This window comes from Candida albicans, chromosome 7 (assembly GCF_000182965.3).
Source record: "Candida albicans SC5314 chromosome 7, complete sequence".
Classification (NCBI taxonomy): domain Eukaryota; kingdom Fungi; phylum Ascomycota; class Pichiomycetes; order Serinales; family Debaryomycetaceae; genus Candida; species Candida albicans.
Window position 1 is genome coordinate 78,742 of NC_032095.1, and position 17,241 is coordinate 95,982.

Here is a 17,241-nt window from a genome sequence, read left to right on the forward strand (position 1 = left end):
GTCCACATAACACGCAAAGCTAGTTTCTTAGCAATCTCTTGAAATTGCCAATATTAATCCTCACATACAGTACACTTTATAAAAACACGTACATGCCATGTGTAGAATAGTGTGTTGGAAATGGACAAAATTTTGTCTATGCAACAAGTAACATGCCCATCCTGTAATGTAGACAAGGGAATTAACATACTATCTTCAGAATCCGAAAATATAGAAATCTATTAGTGAATTGTATTAGATTTGTCGTGATCAAGAAATTATATATATTAAGCTTTTCTTGATTGAGGGGTCTTGTGTTTCGTAATTGAGTCTCTTTTAATAATTCTTTGGCGTATTATTATTTTTTTCTCACACGTTCCAAATAAGAAAACGTGGGTGCGAAAAAAACAAAGAGTACAAATTCAATTTCAGCAATAATCCACCAAACATTTAAATAAAATAAAGTTTAGACAAAAATATATAACAATTTATATTGACAAGTTCTTTTCACATCATTGTGGTTACGGCTAGACTTAATATTTTTTCTAAATAGGGTAATAAATATTTTGATAATTTAAGTTTCCAAAGTTTTTAATCTCACAAGATTAATAAATACTTAAGTAACAATAAATGTCTTCCTTGTGATGTTTTCCTCACTTTTTATATGTTCAGTTCAGTTCTTTTTATTTTATTATTCATTCCGTCTGTAACTGAAATAAGAAGATATGTCAGATATTGAAAAAAAACAAACAAAAATTTCACCTGCATCATCTGTGGCTCATGATGAAGATACTTTGGCCAACGACGAATTGTTCCAGTTAACTGACTCGGTTTTAAATAAAAAATTGAAATTAATTAACGACGCAATTGATGAAATTGGGTTTACCCCATATCATCTCAAGTTATTCTTTCTAAATGGAATGGGATATTGGACGGATACCCAATTAACATATCTTGAAAGTAGTGTTAGAACATTTGTCAACTATCAATTTGGCTACAAGTACCCTGTTTCAAATGAAATGTTAGCTGCGGGTTTGCTTGTGGGAGCACTATTTTGGGGGTTTTCTGCAGATTTGATTGGAAGACGTTTAGCTTTCAATTTAACATTATTATTAAGTGCACTTTTCACCATTTTAACTGGTGTCATGAACAATATGGCCTCATATTGTATCTTTGTATTTTTGAGTTGTTTTGCTGCTGGTGGTAATTTAGTTTTGGATACCTGTATCTTTTTAGAGTTCTTACCCCATAAAGACCAATGGTTATTGACCTTTTTTGCATTCTTTTGGGGTATTGGTCAAACCATCGCCGTTGCATTAGCATATGCATTTTTACCAAACAACAGTTGTGAGTCTGCTGACAACTGTCCTTCCCACATTAACCGTGGTTGGAGATACGTTTATTATACGAATGGATCCATTGTTTTAGCTATGGCTATTTTGAGATTAACCCTTATCAGATTGCAAGAGACTCCCAAATTCTTAGTTTCAAATAATCGTGACCAGGAAGCTGTGGAAATATTGCAAAGAATTGCTCAAAAGCACAACCGTACATGTTCCTTAACTATCGAGGATTTAGAAAGTTTAGGTAAAGTTGAAATCAATGACGATTACAGAAAACACATTGACATAAAGGGGACTTTTAGATTGGTTACCCATCATGTTCAGATTTTATTTTCAAATAGAACAATGGCAAGGTCTTCTGTATTAGTTTTTGTATCATGGCTCTTGTTAGGAATTTCTTATCCATTATATTCGTCATTCTTACCGGTATATTTGGCCACAAGAGGTGCAAATATTTCTGCACCAGACGTTCACGGAGTGTACCGTGACAACTTGATTTCCAATTGTGTCTCCATGGGTGGTCCTCTCATTGCTGGTGCATTGTTGTTTTGCTTTCCTTGGTTGGGTCGTCGGGGAGTTTTGTTTATTGGCGGTGTTGCTTCTATGGCATTTTTGTTCGGATACACTCAAATTAAAACAAGAGCCCAGAATGTGGCACTTTCATCAATATCATTTGCTTCTATGTACATTTACTATTCAGCCTTATACGCCTATACCCCTGAAGTATTCCCCTCAGTAGCTCGAGCAACCGGAAATGCAATTGCTATTGCCTGTACAAGAGTTATGACATGTATTGTGCCTGTTATTGCCTACTACTCCAATACTTCGTCGTCAGTCCCTATTTGGGTGTGTGGTGCATTTGTTGGAGTGATTGGGTTCTTAGCTTTACTCTTTCCATATGAGCCGAGTAAACAAAGGGTTGTATGAGTATCAAATATATTTAATATCCAACTTAGCTCAAATAATATGCATGTATTATTCCTCTATAGGCTTTCATTTTGTACACATTCTATAAATTTCTTTTAAAAAATAGTATAACACTCTAATAAAGCTACGTGTAGAAATGTTTCATGTCTAAAACTAATCCTGTCCCCCCTGAAACTGCTACCATTATTTGCTTTTCAAGCAGTACATTCTAACGGGATATAGTTCTTTAGGTAAACCTTTCTGTATATCGCTAGCTATCAACTTGAACCCAGCACGTTCAAACAATTCTCTGAATTTGGCATCTGTACGTGTAACAGAACTATCGGTTTCATCAAATATATCTTCAAAGGGAGCAATGTTTTCCTTGACAATCATAGTACCATTTTCAATCAATGCTGAACGGCACCTACTCCAAAATTCAACCAATACGTCGTCAGGCAATTGTCCAACACACCATTGGCACCAGATTAACCAATACGATTGTTCAGGTTGCCAATCTTGCATACCAATATCATATATCTTCCCCAATTTACCTCTTTTTTTCACCTCAGTTAACTCATTATGCATCTGTGCCACAAAAGGTTTGACAGGTTCCAACAAATCAACTGAGTCACTGACTTTCCAAAGTAAATCACGTGTAATTCTCCCAATGCCAGCCCCCATATCAATAGTCGTCTTAGGTACACCTTCAGGGCATGTCATTCTGGTAGCTAGTTTACGCAAAAATGTAGAAGACCCAACAATGTCTGCTTTGGGCACTGAAGTTTGTTCACCATATCCTCCAAGCACTCCATCGACAGATGCAGGAGTATTGGACCAATATTGAATTGCATCATCATAATTGATTTGGGAATCTGCTGGTTCAGACGACTGATTGAAATCTATTTCCCAACCTTGTTGTGATTTTGCCGGCATTGTTTAAGACTGAAATTGGGTGATTGATTGTTATTAATGTATTACACAATTCAAATTTTTTTTTTCTTTTTTTTTTCGATCCTGTTACTCTTTTTCCAGTGAGAGATGAGTTGACAATATCCCTAATACGGAATACGTAATACGTAATTTCCAATACCATAACCGTTAACCAACCACGATGTACTTGGACGATATTTTTCCAGATAGACGGAAAAACACTAGATTCAAAGTCATAACCGTTTGACAACTTGCAGATACTATAAAATTGTAATTAACAATCGAATTGACATGTCAATTGCAACACAAAAATTATTTAGACCAATAACGGCTGAATCATCTCCGCATGCAAACAACAGCCCAGTCAATTAAACACCACATTAATTGGATACACCGTGTCAAAAGTGAGTAAAAATTAGCCGAGAGGATCTCTTGGATTTCATATTGGTAACTATTCTCCTGATCCCTCCCTTGTCAGTTTCACCTAACCATTCCCAATCGGGAAATGATAAATTTGCGCATCCCGCTTCAATTTGTTTCACACCAGAAAGACTCGCATCATTGAATTACTACTAGTTAACGTGAAATAAATAAATATATATAATAAAAAAAATAATGCTACTTGCAAGTCTATGTTTACATGTCACTAGATCCCCTCCAAAAAGCAAGACTGAATAAGGAATGATACTAATAGATGATATCAAATATGCTTGCATGGAATGTGTTAGAGGCCACAGATCGTCATCTTGCAAGCACCACGAACGTCCACTATTGCAAGTTCGCTCCAAGGGAAGACCAGGTGTTTATGCCAATGGGAACCCCAACCATCGTGTGGCCATATTTGCCGAAGAGATAGCCAAATCAGATAAGCCTTCGACAAATGGTACAAAGAGGTGTAAATCAGAACCAATAATAGTCCTAAAAGCCTCTTCAAAACAAGTCATAGATTGCAGTAGTGGGGTTATCATAGGACCCTACGATGAGACAAAAACAAAACCCAGCACAGTCGAAAAGAGGACCCCCCTGCCGCCCATAATAAGCGACGAAAGTTTTATCAATACATCTGCGTGTTGTACGCCCAAAATATCAAAAGGAAAATCATGTGGATGTTGCAACAATAAGAGAAAAGCAGTCAACAAATCAAAAATATTACAAAATTACATCAAAAACAAATTGAACCAGAAGATAAACAACAACGAAACATTGGTGTTTATGAATAAGTCCCATACTACGAATAACGAACAAAAGGAGGACCATCAACTATACGGGATGGTGCCCGTGCCTTCTTGTTCCATTCCTGGAACCTGTTGTTGTGATGACGCCTGTTCATGTCAAGGATGTGTGGTTCATGGAAATAGCAAATATCAAATACCACTACCGACCCTGAAACAACAAGTAACTGATACTACCAACCCATTTGAGAATGAGGAAAAATTTATCTTCAATTCAATGCCACAGACAGATAAATCGGATTTATTTTTCAACACTATTTCAACAAGCTCCAATGTTCCTCCAGCAGATTCGTCTTCCGAATGTTCTTGTCCTCCGAATGCATGTGATTGTACCAATTGTGAAACTCACGGAATCTTAAACGGATTCCGATTAGATGATTATTTTAAGGATCAAAGTAAGTTAATGAACGTTTTAGATTTTAATTTTTCTGAATTGTTAGGTACAATTCCAGAACAACCTATTCCAACAGAGTTTATGCAACCGCCATCGGAAAATACGTTGCTAACATCTTTATCACTGGAAAATAGTTTTATTCCAAACCAAACAAAAGAGTTGAGTACACAACCACCAATTCTTCCATTGGATGCACAGAATGTGTGCAATGAACTAGACCAATTGGAACCTTTAGTGCCACTGTTGCAACCGTGTGACAAGAAGGCAACAAAGTGGGTCAACAATCGAGATACGCTAGAAGATGTGTCTGACAATAGGGTGAAGTCATGTTGCTCAAAAAAGACCAAATAATGAACTGTATATGTAAATATTTTTGTAAATAGTCTAACTTAAGGTACGAAGCAATTATTGGTAGGTTATAGATCACTATTTTGGCAGATCTTGTTTTGATTGTTGTGGTATTTGGAACTATGAAAAACCTGCATACAGCACCAATTACTTTTATCAACAAGTGAAAAAAAAAAAAAGAAAACACTAGCCAACAACAACAACAAGAACTCAGCGACGCAGAAAAAAAAAATAGAACCGACGTTTGAAATATTCAACGACCATTTAGAAATTTTTCACTCCATCAAATCAAATCCAACAATGCAAGAACCAACTGACATCTCGTATTACATTGGGAAAGAATCTGCCGAATCTTTAAATTTGTTGGATGTTCCGGTTGGAGGTGGACAAATTGTTTCCATCGATTTGCGAAATGAATTATCGGATGACCCATCTGAATTAATTCAGTTTTTAACTGATCAACAAACTGAGAAACAGTACTGGATTATAGCAGCAAGTGGGTATGCAAAATTGGGGAAATTGAAAGAGCTGTTGGAATTCATCAATGCAGCTTTAAAATTGGATTATTTTAATGAAAATGATAAAAAGTCCTTTGAAAGTTTCATTATTTGGCTCTTAGTGAAAAATGTTTATTTGGGGATTGACAAGGATAACAACTTGAATCTTGCTAAAAAAGAAATATCAAAATTAAATTTTAAAATCCAAACTGACAGTGAAACAAGTACACTGATTAGTACATCAAATTTACTAAGTCTGGCAATTTTGTACTTGTACGAATCGAAAGATGATGATGCCATAGACATATTTGACCGTATTTTAAGAATTGATCCAAACAACTGTTTTGCATTATTAGGGAAAGCTCAATCAGTATTGAATAAAACGAAAAACTATTCGCATGCATTGAAATTGTATCAGCAAGTTTTGATTTTGAATCCGTTAATGAAGCCAGACCCAAGATTAGGTATTGGATTGTGTTTTTGGTTTTTAAAAGACGATAAAATGGCAATACAGGCATGGGAAAGAAGCTTACAATTAGACCCTACCAATGTGAAACTGAGAATATTCTTAAACCTAGCAAAATTTCATACCACATTTACTAATTCATTGAGTGATGAAGAATTTTTGGACAACTATAAAAATTGTTTGCAAGAGTTAAGCAAGCTCAAGAGTTTGAATGCTAATGATACTACAGTGACTTTAGCATTGTGTTCATATTTATTCTCTAAAGGTGACTACAACACAGTGATAAAGATTGTGGAAAAAATTGTCAAGGGTATCACAGGATCTGACAATCTCAAAAAGTTTAGTACATTTTCCAGAATCACCAAATATGAATCGAATGCCTTATCTCAGTGTGCTACATGGTTAGCAAGAATAGAGTTTGCAAGAGGGAATTTTACACAATCTTCAAAGTACTTTCAAGAAGCGATAAAGTTAAATGAAACAAATATTGTAGCCAAATTGGGATTGGGTCAGTCGCAATACAATCGTGGCTCAATTGAAGAGGCCAGCTTAACTTTTGAGAGTATTTTACGAAGCAACGTCAAATGCCTTGAAGTTAACTATTCTTTAGGTGTCTTGTATTCCAAGCAAAACTCAAGAAGTAAAAAAGAGTTGGCTATCCAGGTGTTAGAAAGGTACATACGATTATCAAACAACCGTGGCTTATCCTCGAATGAAGAAGAGTTTGTGTTGAACAAAGAACCAGTAGCTTTGAACGCATACTTGATTTTAAGTCAATTGTACGAGGCAAAGGGAGATATGACCCAGGCATTAACATACTTGAACAAAGCTGTTGAAGCAAGGAGACAAGTCGAAAAAGATGTTCCATTGGAAGTCTACAATAACATCGGTGTTTTCCAGTTTACCAAACAAAACTATGACAGTGCCCTTGAGAACTTTACGACTGCTTTAGGTAAATTGGATGGCCGTGATTTCAAGTCACCAGATGGTGATACGTTGGTTGATTTACCACAGGATTTGAGAACATCTTTAACCTACAATTTAGCTAGAACTAAAGAAATTTCGAACCAAAAAGATGCATTGGAGACATATGAACAATTACTTACAGAATGCCCTCATTATTTCTCGGCTAAATTGAGAATTTTATTTTTGAATTGTATAACTGAGGGGATAACCAAAGAGGAGATTCGTGATGAGATTGAACTGCTTCTAGATCTAAATGCATCTGATTTGGAAGTGAGGTCGTTTTATGGATGGTTCATCAAAAACTTTGGTAAAAAGTTACACATGCCTTCAGATGCCGATACTAAATTACAGAAAGATACCTTAGTTGAGTTTGACCTGCATGATTGCTACGCATTGATATCTTTAGCTAACATTTATTGTATCATGGCCAGAGATACTAAGGGGGCAGACGAGAAAAAGAAGAAATATTATCTCAGAGCCATTGAGCTTTTCACCAAAGTGTTGTCCTTGGACTCCAAAAATGTTTACGCTGCACAAGGTTTGGCGATTACTTATATTGAAAATAAGCAATTAAACAAAGGTTTGGATATTTTGAGAAAAATTAGAGATTCTTTAAACGATATTTCAGTTTACTTAAATTTAGGTCACGTATTGTGTGATTTAAAGCAATTTGGTAAGGCCATAGAAAATTATGAATTGGCTTTGACAAGATACACTGATGGGAAAGATGCCAAGATTTTGTCGTTCTTAGGACGTGTATGGTACTTGAGAGGGAACGCTGAACTGAGTTTGCCGTACTTGAAGAAAGCCTTGGGGTATGCACAAGCTGCATTAGATGCAGCTAGATCTACATCAACTGCGGCACTTGCATTCAACATTTCGTTTGTGCAGTTTCAGATTGCTGATTTTATAACCAAACAGCCAGTTAATGAGAGAAATATAGAGGATATTGAGAGTGCAATTGAAGGTTTGAATAAAGCCATAGATATTCTAACACAATTAGCATCGGATGAAGAAAAACACCCACCTTATCCAAGAGAAGAGTTGAGAGGTAGAGCAAACTTGGGTACTAGTACCTTGTTGTCCAGATTAGCCAATGCGTTGGAAGAAACTAAAGAAAACAATGCTGAAATAGAAGAAAAGATCCAAAAGGCTAAACAGATCAGATTGGATGAAGAACAAGCCAGGTTGAAGGAAGAAGAGGAAAGATTGAATAAGTTGAAGGAGAAAGAGTTGGAGATGAGCAAACAAAGAATGCTCTTACAAGAACAAGCACAAAAATGGGCTGAAGAAAACAGTGCTAGTGTTGGCGTCAGCGATAATGAGGAAGATGACGATAAATTATTCGACGAAGAATCTGCTCAAAAAGAAAACAAGAGAAAGAAAGGAGGTAGTAGTAAGGGAAAGAAAGGCAAAGGCAGGAAAAAGAAAGGAAATATCATTGATGATAGTGAAGAAGAGCCAGAGAAAAATATAACTGATGACTCTGAAGACGAAGCAAACGGAAACTCTAACGGCAAAAGAAAAGCAGCTGATGATGCTGGTGGTAAGAAAAAGAAGAAACCACTTTCATCAGAGTTTATACAAGATAGTGAAGAAGAGTTGGAAGACGATGACTTGTTTGGTGATAATGATGATGATGAGTAGAGAAAATCTTTTCTCCTAGTATTGGTAGAAATGAAAACACCAAGTATTATACATGTATCTATATAAGTTTTGTAGACATTAACATATATTGCAAAAATAAAAAAGAAAGAATAGGAAACCATAAACTATTTAGTTTTCAACCATTTTCTCATGGACTTGTTACTATCTGAAGTCAGTTTAAACAATGCCCTTTCAAACTCATCCAAAGTATAAAGAAACTCATTGTTCAAAGTTTTGTTTGCATTATTACTAAAATTGTAAATTTCCAAACTTCTGGCTTTCAAACAGTTCATGACGTTGGCAATTAAGGTTTTATCAGTATACAAGTTCCCCCATTTTAAAATTAGACTATAATAGTAAGGTGTCAATTTGTGTAAATCAACTGCTAATGGATCGGTTTTTATGGCATTTATAACTTTTTCCTTTATTATATCTGGATCAGCCAAGTCTAGGAAATTGATATTTGAATCTTCGTCGATGGCCACTGTAGCCAATATTCCCGATAGCCAATGTGGCAACTCGAGTTTGGTATCTTCATGTATAGGTTTCCCTGGGTTTCCTTCTAAATATCCTAAACCAGGAACAGTTATATTGAATTTGCAAGTAAGTTTTTCTGAGTCAGCTAGTATATCATCTAGGTCATAATAATCAGTAGTCATTGTGTGTTTTTGGGGTTGGAGTTTTGCAATAATATATTTGGATCTTGTTTTGGTTTTTTTTTTGGAGTTTTTTTTTTGTCCTTTCTCCTTGGAGCGCGTTCGAAATTTTACACATTAAATTGCGCGTTGTTAGTACTTTGGTACAATATTAAGATCTCTATTTTAACTGAAGGGGGCTATTTCTGCTCCTACCTGCATATAAGAAAAGCGCGGATTACATACTTAAGAAGATCTCTTGAATGAGAAGTTTTTCAAAAACAAAAAATTAGATAACACCTATTAAATCAACTGGCTTGCCTTAAATAACTAGATCATAGGGTAATCTGACCTCCTGGATTTGATTGTGCAGACCATTTTGTATCTATTAGGTGGTAAAACTGAGTTTTTCTTTTGTTCTGTATTTGGATTTTTTTTCCGAGAGTTTGGATGCGCACTATTTTTTTTAGACTATTTTTCGATGAGATAGGAGCAGAAATAGCCCCCTTCATTTTAACTATACAATTATAATATATTCTCCTTATCTATATAAAAAAAAATATTAGCCACCTCAGAAGAACTCATGTTATTGTTCATTTTTTAGCAGCATCTTCTTTCAAGCTGACAATTCTATTAAGAATCAAACCATCTTCTTTGGAATCTTTGTCCAAGCAAAAGTAACCTTCTCTTAATGCTTGGAATCTGACAGTATTATTACCTTTGTTTTCTTTAATGTTGAATGCACTTCCTGGAATTTCAATGTTCATTGGAGATTTTGCCACAATGTCTTTAAGATTTTCTTCAACAACTGCATTACGCAAAACTTCTTCACTATCAGGATTAATGTCCTTCAAATAACCTTCAGGATGTGCAGAAGGGTTTTCACTTTTGAACAATTGATTGTAGATTCTAACTTCTTTAATATGAACAGCAGTGTCTTTAGGAATCCATTGGATGTAGGTTTTTGGTTTAGCTTTTACACCTTCGTCATAGTTAACATGGACGATTTTCTTTCCATCTTTTTCTTCAATTGATTTGAAACTGATATTGAAAGGAACTCTCATCAAACCAACTGGTTGGCCCGGAGCCAATCTATAAAACTCTTTATCGGCAGGTTCAGCTCTAACATCATTTTCATCAATGTAAATATGTTTGGAAAATGTAAGTTTACGGTATCCCATAGACTTTTCATCTTTACCTGGCTTGTATGGTATTTCAACGTCCAAACTAAAGCTTTCATCCAAATTATCAATAACAACCTCAATTGGGTGCAAAACCATCATCAATCTTGGAGTTGTTTGATCAAGGTAGTTACGCACGGCACTTTCAAATCTCACCGTTTGGATATTTGTTGTCGAGGTTGTAACTCCCAAGGTGTTTATGAAAGACAAAATGGCACCTGGAGGGACACCTCTTCTTTTGATACCTTCTAATGTGTATAATCTTGGGTCATCCCATCCTCTGACATAACCTTCATTGACCAATTTAGCAATCTTTCTCTTGGACATGATGGTACCAGTTAAGTTCAATCTACCGTATTCACGTTGTGCTGGTCTATAAACATGTAATGCATCACACAACCACTCATACGATTCTCTAGACAAGACAAATTCGGTGGTACACAATGAATGGGTAATGTTTTCAAAAGAATCAACCAAACAATGCGTAAAATCATAGGTTGGGTAAATCTTCCATTTATCACCAGTTCGGTGATGTGGTGTGTTCAAAACACGGTAGGCAACCAAATCCCACATTTGAGGTGATGGAGAATTCAAATCTTGTTTCATTCTTAATGTGGCTTCACCAACGTTGTATTTCCCATTTTTCATGTTTTCAAACTCACGCAAGTTATGTTCAACAGTTTGAAATCTGTGTTTACAAGCGACTCTTTCTCCTCCCAATGTACCATCTTCTTTCAACCCACGAGAAGCCTTCACTTCTTCTGGAGTACAATGACATATATATGCCTTGTCTGATTTAATCAACTTAATAGCCAACTCGTACAATTCATCGAAATAGTCGGAAGAATAGGTGATCTTCCATGGCTTATAACCCAACCAAGAAACCATTTCTTTGATGGAATTGAAATAGACTTCCTCTTCAGCTTCAGGGTTTGTATCGTCAAACCTCAAGTAACAATTACCCTTGTTGAATTGAGCGTACCCAAAATTAACCATAATGGCCTTAGAGTGACCAATGTGCAAAAATCCATTTGGTTCAGGTGGGAAACGGGTGTAGACTTTATCACAAATAAACTTTTTATGCTCTTCTAACAATTCAGGGTACATTTGAGGTTCTTCACCTGGTTTATGCAAATCCCCAAGGAACCCTTCAGAAAACATAGAACGTTCAGGTTCAGAACCAGTATCTTGCTTTTTGGTGGCAGCTGCATTAGCTGGTGTCTTGGCTTTTTTTTCCTTCTTTTTAACATCTCTTTCATCTTTTGGACCCAATCTGGCCAAAAACTCTTCATCTAAAATTGGTTTGAATAAGTTAGGTGGTGCCCATTTCAAAGATGGCTGGGTTTTCACTTCACCTAGAACTTTAGGTAAGATTGAATATCTTTTACTCTCCAAATCAGTTTTAATAGAGTCAAGGTACTTTGAAATTTCTACCTTGGCTTCTTCAGGAGTAATCTCAATACCTACACCACTGGCTTCATCAAATTTTTCCTTATCAACTGTTGCATTGTTTTGTAAATACTTGATACCTTCAGTTACTTGCAAAGCAGTTTTCAAGTCCCCTTTTTGAATTCCATCAATGATAAAGTCATGATTTGGTACTTTTCCATTTTTACTTTCATGTATAGCCAATTGATGTAACAAAGATAATTTTTTATCATCAGTTTTGGGGAAGTTGGAGCCTAAAATATTATATAAAGCGGAGGCAACTTTTTTATTCTTGACTATCTCTGCAGACTTTTTTTCTTCAAATCCAGCTTTACTGAATAAGGAAACCAATTCTTCAGTAGAAATATCAGTTTTTGTTGACATCTTTTTGTTAATAACAAGTTGTTGGATATTAGTAATACCATCAACAATTTTTTTTTTGCAAGATGAATTTTTTTTTTCTTTCTAGAGATCTGAGGGAGCACTTACTTTCTTTCTGTCGTGTGTATGTTGTGAGATATCATAGCTCTGCGCTGCCAATTCAAACAACAACTACAGAAATCCTTACTAACAAATAAAATGCAAGAAGACTACCGCGTCTGGAATTGTTTAATCGTCTAAAATGCTTAAAACAATGCTTACTATGTAACTACTAACAATATCTAATCCTTCAACCATGGCCTACTTTTCCACCAAGAATCGTCGTTGATAATATCAACATGATAGATTTTAAGTTCAGCCTTCTTTCTTTTCTTTTCTAACCTTTGTACTTGTCTCTTGGATAACTCTGCCTCGTCTTCAGTCTCATAATTCTCAAACTCTCTCACAATGATAGTTCCCTTTTTGTACATTTCCGACTCGTTATTATAATTGACCCCACATTCTTTGAATAATATCTCATTCTTGTCAGATGCTACTGTACCCATGAGTCTTTGCTCTGCTTGCTGAGGTGTCATTTTCAACTTTAACACTAAATTCCAAAAAGTAGTATTATACAAATTGTTGATATGACAATCAACCTGTCTCCAGCTAAAATAGTTTCTAATATGCTTGAAATCTGGATATAGCACTGCTCTTGCATCAAAGTTGGGCAAATGATCTATATGCAATGGCTTATCAGGAAAGTATTGCAGCCAAAAATACATATAGTAGGTTGACATTAGTGATGAAAATAAGGTAGTGAGTTTCATTTCCCGTCTTTCATACAATTGACAGTTCTTACGCAACAAAAACGAGTACTCATCAGAGTCACCATATGCTAGCATGACATCACTATATTTACTCATTAATTTCTCTGCAGCCAGGTTCATGACTTGAAGTGCCTTTAAATCATTGGGCTTCTCAAACTCATAAAACTGCGAGAACTTGTGGAAACCTTTCCCATCGACTCTTATTATTATATATGTATCTGGTAACAAATAATTCTCTTTTTCAAATAACTTGACGTATTCATATTTGGAATTGGCCATTGCTAGTGAATAGGAAACCAGAATACAAGTTGAGAAGAACAATTGTTTTAATTTTTGTTGATGTTGTAAACTTTACACTACCTTCAAGATTTATCTCATCTCTCTCTCAATTTTTTTTTTTTTTGAGGTTTTTATTTTTTTTTTTCGTCCTACTGAAATTTTCCCTTTCTCTTTTTTTTTTTGATGGAAGTGATTGTTCTTCATATATTTCATTAAAGTTCTACAGTTTCTTCCAACTAGACATTCTTCAGTTAATCATGACATTGGCGAAATTTAGAACTTTGGAAAGAGAAAAGAGATTTCAAAATCCACCAAAGGATATGGACTCATATCCGTTGTTGAAGGATGCTGTTGCACCTCATGTGGGATCATTTAATGCGTTGATGGATGGTCCAGACGGAGGTTTATTGAATCTTGCTGTAAAAGATATTGGGTCCAAAACTATTTTTGATACACCAGAAACTTCTGGACGTTTAGGTAATAAATTGAAAATCAGGGTTGACTCAGTACAGTTGGCCAAACCAAGCGTTCCTGCTAATGATAAATTATCTTTGAACAGAAAAACATTTCCAAGTGAATGTAGAGAAAGAATGGTAACATATAGATCAAGATTAATGTTGAATGTTACTTGGAGTGTGAATGACGAAGAAGAAGTGCTGGAAGTGAGAGAAGCAGGTCAAATACCAATTATGTTAAAGTCCAACAGATGTCATTTAGAAAAATTATCACCTAACCAATTAGTGGAAGCTAAGGAAGAGAGTGACGAGTTAGGTGGATATTTTATTGTTAATGGTATTGAAAAATTGATCCGTATGTTGATTGTGCAAAGACGTAATCATCCCATGGCCATTATCCGTCCTTCATTTGGAAACCGTGGTGCTTCTTACACAAAATTCGGTATCCAAATAAGATCAGTAAGACCAGATCAGACATCACAAACAAATGTATTACATTATTTAAATGATGGTAATGTTACTTTTAGATTTTCATGGAGAAAGAATGAATTTTTGGTTCCTGTTGTGATGATCTTGAAAGCATTAATTGAAACCAACGACCGTGAAATTTTCGATGGTATCGTAGGAAATGATACTGAAAACTCGTTTTTAACTGATCGTTTGGAATTGTTGTTAAGAACTTACAAAACATACAATTTGTACTCCCAACAAGAAACTTTAGCTTATTTGGGTGACAAGTTCAGAGTTGTTTTTGGTGCATCACCAGATATGTCAGATATTGAAGTCGGTAAAGAAGTTTTGAAAAGAATTGTCTTGGTTCATTTGCCTAATAATGCTGACAAGTTTAGAATGTTATTGTTTATGATTAGAAAATTGTATTCATTGGTCGCTGGAGACTGTGCTCCTGATAACCCAGATGCAACCCAACATCAAGAAGTTTTGTTGGGAGGTTTCCTTTATGGTATGATTATCAAAGAGAAAATTGAAGAGTACTTGCAAAACATTAAATTGCAAATTCAATCTGATATTAATCGTGGTGTTGGTATAAACTTTGACGATAGAAAATATATGACCAGGGTATTCCTGAGAATCAATGAGAACATTGGTCAAAAATTGCAATATTTTTTAAGTACTGGTAACTTGGTGTCCCAGTCTGGTTTAGATTTGCAACAAGTTTCTGGTTATACCGTTGTTGCTGAAAAAATTAACTTTTATCGTTTCATTTCTCATTTCAGAATGGTCCACCGTGGTTCCTTCTTTGCTGAATTAAAAACTACTACTGTTAGAAAATTATTGCCTGAATCTTGGGGGTTCCTTTGTCCTGTCCATACCCCGGATGGTTCTCCTTGTGGTTTATTAAATCACTTGTCGCATAAATGTAAAATTGCCACTGAGGCATCCGACGTGTCACAAGTTCCAAAGGCTTTAACCCAATTGGGTGTTTTACCGGCCGACTCATTTGCAGCTGGCCCAAACTTGTGCTGTGTTCAATTGGATGGTAAAATTGTTGGTTGGACGACACATGAACAAGGTAGAATTGTCGCTGATACATTGAGATACTGGAAAGTCAATGGTGGTCACGGATTGCCTTTAGATTTAGAAATTGGTTATGTTCCACCTTCAAATAAAGGTCAGTATCCTGGTTTGTACATTTTTGGTGGCCACTCTAGAATGATGAGACCAGTGAAGTATTTACCCTTGGATAAAGAGGATATCGTTGGTCCATTTGAACAAGTCTACATGAATGTAGCTGTAACTCCAGAAGAAATTGAGAATAACATTCACAGTCATGTTGAATTTACCCCAACTAACATATTATCCATTTTGGCTAATTTAACACCCTTTTCTGATTTCAATCAATCACCAAGAAATATGTATCAATGTCAAATGGGTAAGCAAACAATGGGTACTCCTGGTACTGCATTGGTCCATAGATCAGACAACAAGTTGTACCGTTTACAAACTGGTCAAACACCAATTGTTAAAGCCAACTTGTATGATGACTACGGAATGGACAATTTCCCTAATGGTATGAATGCTATTGTCGCTGTTATTTCATACACTGGTTACGATATGGATGATGCGATGATAATAAACAAATCTGCAGATGAAAGAGGTTTTGGTTATGGTACTGTTTATAAAACTGAGAAAGTCGATTTGTCACAATCAAGAAGAAGAGGTGATCCAATAACACAACATTTTGGTTTTGGTAGTGATGAATGGCCAGAAGCATGGAAGGAAAAATTAGACGCTGATGGTTTGCCATTGATTGGTGTTAAAGTTGAAGAAGGTGATCCAATAGTGGCATATTATGATGATACTTTGGGTAAAACTAAAGTTAAGACTTACCATTCATCGGAACCAGCATACATTGAAGAAGTCAAGTTATTAGGTGACGACAGCAATGAACAAGAGGGTCAACAAATAACTATCAAATACAGAATCACAAGACAACCATTAATTGGAGACAAATTCTCTTCTAGACATGGTCAGAAAGGTGTTTGTTCTAGAAAATGGCCACAAATTGACATGCCATTTACTGAGTCAGGTATGCAACCCGATGTCATCATTAACCCACATGCGTTCCCATCTCGTATGACAATTGGTATGTTTGTTGAATCTCTTGCTGGTAAGGCTGGTGCCTTACACGGTATTGCCCAGGATTCTACCCCTTGGAAATTCAATGAACAAGATACACCAGCAGACTACTTTGGTGAGCAATTGCTCAAAGCTGGTTATAACTACCATGGTAATGAGCCAATGTACTCTGGTGCCACTGGGGAAGAGTTGCGTTGTGACATTTACATTGGATGTGTTTACTATCAAAGATTGAGACATATGGTCAACGATAAGTTCCAAGTTAGATCTACTGGACCTGTTAATTCATTGACAATGCAACCTGTGAAAGGTAGAAAGAGATCCGGTGGTATTCGTGTAGGTGAGATGGAAAGAGATGCTTTGATTGGTCATGGTACTTCTTTCTTGTTGCAAGATAGATTGTTAAATTGTTCAGATTACACACAGACACCAGTCTGTCGCTCATGTGGATCCATCTTGACTACACAAACGTCAGTTCCAAGAATTGGAAGCATGGCAAGTATCAGATGTAGAAGATGTGCAGTCGGCTTGGACAAATATGAAGGATATGCAGCTGATTCAGATATATGGGAAGATGGACATGGCAAGAAATTTGTGGGTGGTGACGATACCACAACTGTGGCAATACCTTTTGTATTGAAATATTTGGATAGTGAGTTGTCGGCAATGGGTATAAAGATGCGTTATAATGTTGAACCAAAATAAATGATAGAGGATGTGCATATTATAAACTAAAAATAATGTTATAAAGAAATATATATAAT

General features: G+C 35.8%; 9 protein-coding genes and 1 non-coding gene across 10 annotated transcripts; 6 read left to right on the top strand and 4 right to left on the bottom strand. All coding sequences in view use genetic code 12, as the record gives it.

Annotated features, from left to right (window-relative positions):
* Positions 1 to 704: 704 nt before the first annotated feature.
* Positions 705 to 2,249, top strand: FGR2 (Fgr2p; the record flags this gene model as incomplete). Its single annotated transcript, XM_715270.1, has 1 exon — positions 705 to 2,249. The coding sequence occupies one exon, from the start codon at positions 705 to 707 to the stop codon at positions 2,247 to 2,249; it is 1,545 nt and encodes a 514-aa protein (XP_720363.1).
* Positions 2,250 to 2,432: 183 nt separating this feature from the next.
* CAALFM_C700490CA (N-terminal protein methyltransferase) lies at positions 2,433 to 3,164 on the bottom strand (the record flags this gene model as incomplete). Its single annotated transcript, XM_715268.1, has 1 exon — positions 2,433 to 3,164. The coding sequence occupies one exon, from the start codon at positions 3,162 to 3,164 to the stop codon at positions 2,433 to 2,435; it is 732 nt and encodes a 243-aa protein (XP_720361.1).
* On the top strand, positions 2,605 to 3,075 carry CAALFM_C700500WA (uncharacterized protein; the record flags this gene model as incomplete). The annotated part of the gene is made up of 1 exon (XM_715269.1): positions 2,605 to 3,075. One exon carries the CDS (start codon positions 2,605 to 2,607, stop codon positions 3,073 to 3,075), a length of 471 nt encoding a protein of 156 aa, XP_720362.1.
* Positions 3,165 to 3,842: 678 nt separating the features above from the next.
* On the top strand, positions 3,843 to 5,138 carry MAC1 (Mac1p; the record flags this gene model as incomplete). The annotated part of the gene is made up of 1 exon (XM_715267.1): positions 3,843 to 5,138. One exon carries the CDS (start codon positions 3,843 to 3,845, stop codon positions 5,136 to 5,138), a length of 1,296 nt encoding a protein of 431 aa, XP_720360.1.
* Positions 5,139 to 5,435: 297 nt separating this feature from the next.
* Positions 5,436 to 8,711, top strand: CAALFM_C700520WA (uncharacterized protein; the record flags this gene model as incomplete). The annotated part of the gene is made up of 1 exon (XM_715266.1): positions 5,436 to 8,711. The coding sequence occupies one exon, from the start codon at positions 5,436 to 5,438 to the stop codon at positions 8,709 to 8,711; it is 3,276 nt and encodes a 1,091-aa protein (XP_720359.1).
* A 125-nt stretch (positions 8,712 to 8,836) lies between these two features.
* On the bottom strand, positions 8,837 to 9,370 carry PSF3 (DNA replication protein; the record flags this gene model as incomplete). Its single annotated transcript, XM_715264.1, has 1 exon — positions 8,837 to 9,370. The coding sequence occupies one exon, from the start codon at positions 9,368 to 9,370 to the stop codon at positions 8,837 to 8,839; it is 534 nt and encodes a 177-aa protein (XP_720357.1).
* Positions 9,371 to 9,529: 159 nt separating this feature from the next.
* CAALFM_C700540WA lies at positions 9,530 to 9,643 on the top strand. The gene has a single exon (XR_002086418.1). It is a non-coding gene; the product is annotated as an uncharacterized ncRNA (small nucleolar RNA).
* A 296-nt stretch (positions 9,644 to 9,939) lies between these two features.
* GLN4 (glutamine--tRNA ligase) lies at positions 9,940 to 12,339 on the bottom strand (the record flags this gene model as incomplete). The annotated part of the gene is made up of 1 exon (XM_715263.1): positions 9,940 to 12,339. One exon carries the CDS (start codon positions 12,337 to 12,339, stop codon positions 9,940 to 9,942), a length of 2,400 nt encoding a protein of 799 aa, XP_720356.1.
* A 278-nt stretch (positions 12,340 to 12,617) lies between these two features.
* Positions 12,618 to 13,424, bottom strand: THG1 (tRNA guanylyltransferase; the record flags this gene model as incomplete). Its single annotated transcript, XM_715262.1, has 1 exon — positions 12,618 to 13,424. One exon carries the CDS (start codon positions 13,422 to 13,424, stop codon positions 12,618 to 12,620), a length of 807 nt encoding a protein of 268 aa, XP_720355.1.
* Positions 13,425 to 13,681: 257 nt separating this feature from the next.
* Positions 13,682 to 17,182, top strand: RPA135 (DNA-directed RNA polymerase I core subunit; the record flags this gene model as incomplete). The annotated part of the gene is made up of 1 exon (XM_715261.1): positions 13,682 to 17,182. One exon carries the CDS (start codon positions 13,682 to 13,684, stop codon positions 17,180 to 17,182), a length of 3,501 nt encoding a protein of 1,166 aa, XP_720354.1.
* Positions 17,183 to 17,241: the final 59 nt, after the last annotated feature.